Here is a 4,829-nt window from a genome sequence, read left to right as displayed (position 1 = left end):
AGTTTCTGGTATCAACATAAGCTTTTAGCCAGTAAATGACATTGATAGCCATCGGGAGGTCCTAGGTTCATCTTGACAGTTTTCACAAACACACCATGCTCAGGTTTTCGAAAAGTCTGTGACCTATCCCTAAGCACTGCCTCCCTCTCTGTGGGGCAGCACCGCCTCATCATCAATGAGCATGCAGATTTTGAGATTCTACCCAATTAAATTATTGAGCCTTCACCTACTGGGTCTTTTTCAGAACTTGCTGCCTTTCAGTAGCTTTAATCTCCTGTCCTAGAAGTGGCAGAATTAGATCTCCAGGGAAGCACTTTCAGGTTCTTGGCTGCTATATAAAGCATTTATCAACAAACAAATAAAAAAAGAGTAGAATGACTAGAGGACAATGTATAACGACCCCAGGAAAAATCTGCCCAGCAGCCCTGTGAGCCCATCTCTGACACCAAGGAAACCTCCAGGCATCAGAACCTGGCCCCGATCTTTCTTTCCATCCTCCTTACACATTACTCACCCTCCTGCCCTCTGTGGCTCAAGCAAGCTGGACTTATCCCTATTCCTCGTCCACCCTATCTCCTACCCCAAAATCCTTGCAGAGTTCTCCAGGCCAGGAATTCACTCACTGCCTCCTTACATCAATGAGTCCTTCTCTTCCTATAAGATGGAGCCCAGTTTTTGATTGTACAGGTGATTTGTGCCTTCTGTCACACCATGAGCAATATGGAATTATGTATTGCATGAAAGCACTGGTATAACTTGTGTCAGACTATTTATCACCTTGGGAAGAAGTGGGGAAAGATCTGAACCCTAAAATGCCAGAGAACAATTGTCAAAAATTGTTCCTAAGTGGTGCTGAAATAATTCATTGATTTTTTTTTAAAGATGGAGCTCAAGCAGCATAGGAAGCCTTTCCTGATCCCCTCCATCCTAAACTCTTTCACTCCCAACTTCCTTGGCAGGTAATATTCTCATTCTCAGTTCTCTTGTCCTGGCAAGGAACTCCAGCTACCTCTGGCCAAAGCTAGGCTGGCCCAAAGCAAAATGGCTTGGGTTTCACCTGCTTTCTTTGATTTTTATTTATATAATATATGATAATATAGAAATAATTATATAATAAACATTTATTTTATGCTCTGTATTTTTTTTACATTTTTAAACCCTTAACGTCTGTGTATTGGCTCCCAGGTGGAAGATTGGTAAGAGTGGGCAATGGAGGTCAAGTGACTTGCCCAGGGTCACACAGCTGGGAAGTGTCTGAGGCCAGATTTGAACTTAGGACCTCCTGTCTCTAGGCCTGGCTCTCAATCCACTGAGCTACCCAGCTGCCCCCCTCTGTATTGTATTTGTGTCTCCTTTTATCCAGTCATTTAGGGGTACCTGACTCTTTATGACTTCATTTGGGATTTTCTTGGCAAAGATACTGGAATGGTTTGCCATTTCCTTCTCCAGCTCATTTTACAAATGTAGAAACTGAGGCAACAGGTGGTTTGCCATTTCCTTCTTCAGCTCATTTTACAAATGTAGAAACTGAGGCAACAAGGTTAAGTGACTTGCCCAGAGTCACACAGCTAGCAAGTATCTGAGGTCAGATTTGAACCAGAGAAGTTGAGTCTTCCTGACTAGGGCTGGGCACTCTGTGCACTATGCCGCCACCTAGCTGCTCCTGATTGCACCATATCAGGGGATTAATGGATATTTGCTAAACTAAATGGAATTAGAAGCGGGGAGCATATATTCTAAGTGTTTAGATTTGGACGTGTTGCTCCTTAGTTAGAATGGAAGCGGCTTGAAGGCAGGGGTCCTGTTTTTTTGCTCTTCTTTGTATCCCCAGTATCTGGGAAAGGGCAAGTGGTTAATCTAATCTGTTGGCCAGCTTCAGTTGAGCTCCTTACCAGTGCCATCCCCATCCCTCTGCCAACCTCCCTGCCTCCCTCCCAGCTACACATTTAGGACAGTGCAGGCAGCGGGAATGGAGTGCCCACAGCAATCCCTTGGAGACGGCTCCTGGCATTCCCTCGGTGGCCAGAACCACATCTGCAGGGACTGAAGTTCACTTGGCAGGGAGTGCCCACAGCTGGAACCCGGATCCCTTTCCCAGGGCCTTGGCCTCCCTGTCTATATGGCAATAATCGGAGACCCATAAATTCTTTGAGCTGTGTAAACACCTTTTATGACAAGCCAAAGCCTTCTGGGGCCACGGTCAGCCTTGGGTCCCCTTCTGCCCTCGTCCCCTCCTTCTGGGCCGGCCCTCTTCTCCGGACCCTCTCTGGCCTCTCTGCCTCGGTCTCTCGTCCCTCCTCCTATGACACCTGCGCCCTCTCGTTCACAGAAGCCCCTGACCGGGAAGGGACTGGACTCTTTCGGATGATCGGGTGTGGTTTATTGTCCTGGTTACACAGTAATTCCTTACAGGGACCCCAGCCTATCAGGACCAGAACTGTCTGCCCATTGGACAAAAGGGGACAAGCCTTGCCAACACTGACAGATAAGGAAAGTGCAAGAGAGGAAGAAATCAGGAAGCAAAGAGAAGGGGTGAGGAGGCATCCGGGAGGGGAAGCCCGAGCCTGGAAAAACCTTACTTGGAAGAAGGAGAGTCGCACTGGAAAGCTGACTAAACCTTCCTGTTCATAGGACCCGAGAGAGCATGGAATTGGAAGGGGAAAAGAGACCCGAATTCTCCGGAGAAATCTAAGCCGTTTATCCTCTGAGTCACCTCTCTCCAGAGAAGGGCCAAGAAGCAGTTTGTCTTTCCACCAGCCCCCGAGATGAGATGACACCCTGGGAGAACCAAGATGGCGAAGAGAACATGAGGAGCCCTTCTCAAAGACTGGGATTTGGTTGTACCTCATCTTACCCCTGCTCCCTTTCTCCATGAACTCAGGCCCCAGGAAACAGCTGGTAAAAAGAAAAAAGAAAAAATTGGACTCCAAGAGGGTCCGGAACCCAGTGGCAAAGGGCCAAGCCTCCTCCTGAGGCTGACCAGAGAGGATACATCCAGGATCGCTTACTCTGGATTTGGGGTCTACTCTACAGGAGTGGATTTTAGCTTCTTTTTTTTTTTAACCCTTAACTTCTGTGCATTGGCTCCTTGGTGGAATAGTGGTAAGGGTGGGCAATGGGGATCAAGTGACCTGCCCAGGGTCACACAGCTGGGAAGTGTCTGAGGCCGGATTTGAACCTGGGATCATCCCATCTCTAGGCCTAACTCTCAATCCACTGAGCTACCCACCTGTCCCAATTTTTAGCTTCTTGATTTTAGCTTCTTGAAACCAGATCACCCTCCAGGACAGAAATAATCTAGTTCTCCAGTGACTTGGATGAGATCCCAAAATCTCAGACATTTTGGATCACGATTGGTCCCTGTTGGACCCAAGAATTGTTCTCTTCCCTTCAGTTCTCCAGTCCTTCTTTTCTCTGTCCCACTTCTCCATTGGTTCCTATTCCTGGAAAGAGAAAGAAGGACTCTAGAGTTGTAAAGAATTGTGAACCCAACCCTAAAGGGCCAAGGCAGCAGTCTTATAACACAGAGGCAACCCCAGTCTGAGTTTACAGCCTCCAGGACTGCAGGATGACCAACAACCTACCTCCAGATTGCCCGGCAGTCCTGGGATGGCATGGCCCATTCTGATATGATGTGATATGCCACTCCATTTCAAAGGCCACCAGGCTCCAAGAAACAGAGTTCCCGAAAGTCAGAGAGAATGGGTTGGGAATGGCAGGAACCTCAGGCACGAGGGTTCAATGTCTTTCCCACCATTTTGTAGCTCTTTAATTTTGGTCTTAAGAACTTCCTTTTCAACTTCCAACCCCAAATCCTCATTCCCTTCTTCACCTACTCTTGACTCTTGAAGAAGGAGCTGAAGCTGCCTGACTTTTGTTTGAGGACAAAGGGATGGAGGAGAAGACTTTGAACAAATGCGATACCCCAAAGAAGCTGGGTCTGCCCTTTTCCATTGAGGAGATCCTGAAGAAAAAAACAAGGAGGAGAAGCATTCCCAGGACAGGCAAGGGAGATACCCACCAGGGTGATACTGAGTCCCTAAGAGTGGAGAACTCACCTCTGGACCTCCCCCAGGGTAAGTACCTGGGGATCTTTTGGCTTCATATCCTATAAAAATAAAGAAGAATTGTGGAGCCCATCCAGCCCCTGAACAAAGCTCAAATTTTCAGTATTTATGGAAAGCTCTGGGTGAGAGAATTAGTCCTTTGAGAACATATATGTCTGTCCATTTAACAAGTGAGGGAACTAAGACGAATTGTGATTTCTCTAAGGCTAAATAGCATAATAAGGTAATTTGTGGGAGAGTCAGCACTAGAACCTAGGGTGCTTGGCCCTAAGAACTTAAAAATGAGAATAATAAAACTTAAAAGAAAAAAAAAAGATCATATAAGCCACTTTGGATGACCTCTGGTTGATCCTAGAATCATAGCTTTAGAGCCGGAAGAGACCTAGAAGCCATTGAACCATAACACCTCCTCCATTTTGTAAGTAAAGAGTCTGAGCCACAGAGAAATACATGAATGCTCTAGGTCAAACAAATATTTAAGGCAGAATTTGAACACTGATCCTCTAATCCTTAAATCCTCTGCCCTACTCACTGTGATATATAGTCTCCCAATTGCTGGGTACTTTTATCTTATACAGAAACAGAGAGAAAGGGAGAAAAGGGAGACATGAGGAGACAGAAGGAGAAAAAGGAAGAGAGAAAGAGAAGAGAGAAGGAAAAGAGGGAGAGAAATAAGGAGAGGAGAGGAGAGGAGAGGAGAGGAGAGGAGAGGAGAGGAGAGGAGAGGAGAGGAGAGGAGAGGAGAGGAGAGGAGAGGAAAGA

The 4,829-nt window shown here is 46.6% G+C and overlaps 1 protein-coding gene across 1 annotated transcript in view; it reads left to right on the top strand.

The window, feature by feature from the left end:
- The first annotated feature begins 3,892 nt into the window (after positions 1–3,892).
- The window catches only part of ISX (intestine specific homeobox), a 28,023-nt gene continuing 27,086 nt past the window's right edge, over positions 3,893–4,829 (top strand). The window contains exon 1 of the mRNA XM_044679130.1: positions 3,893–4,076. Within this exon, the coding sequence (XP_044535065.1) occupies positions 3,893–4,076 (184 nt within the window). The remainder of the gene's footprint in view (positions 4,077–4,829) is intronic.

This window comes from Gracilinanus agilis, chromosome 5, assembly GCF_016433145.1.
Source record: "Gracilinanus agilis isolate LMUSP501 chromosome 5, AgileGrace, whole genome shotgun sequence".
Lineage (NCBI taxonomy): Eukaryota > Metazoa > Chordata > Mammalia > Didelphimorphia > Didelphidae > Gracilinanus > Gracilinanus agilis.
This window is presented reverse-complemented; position numbering and strand designations above follow the sequence as displayed.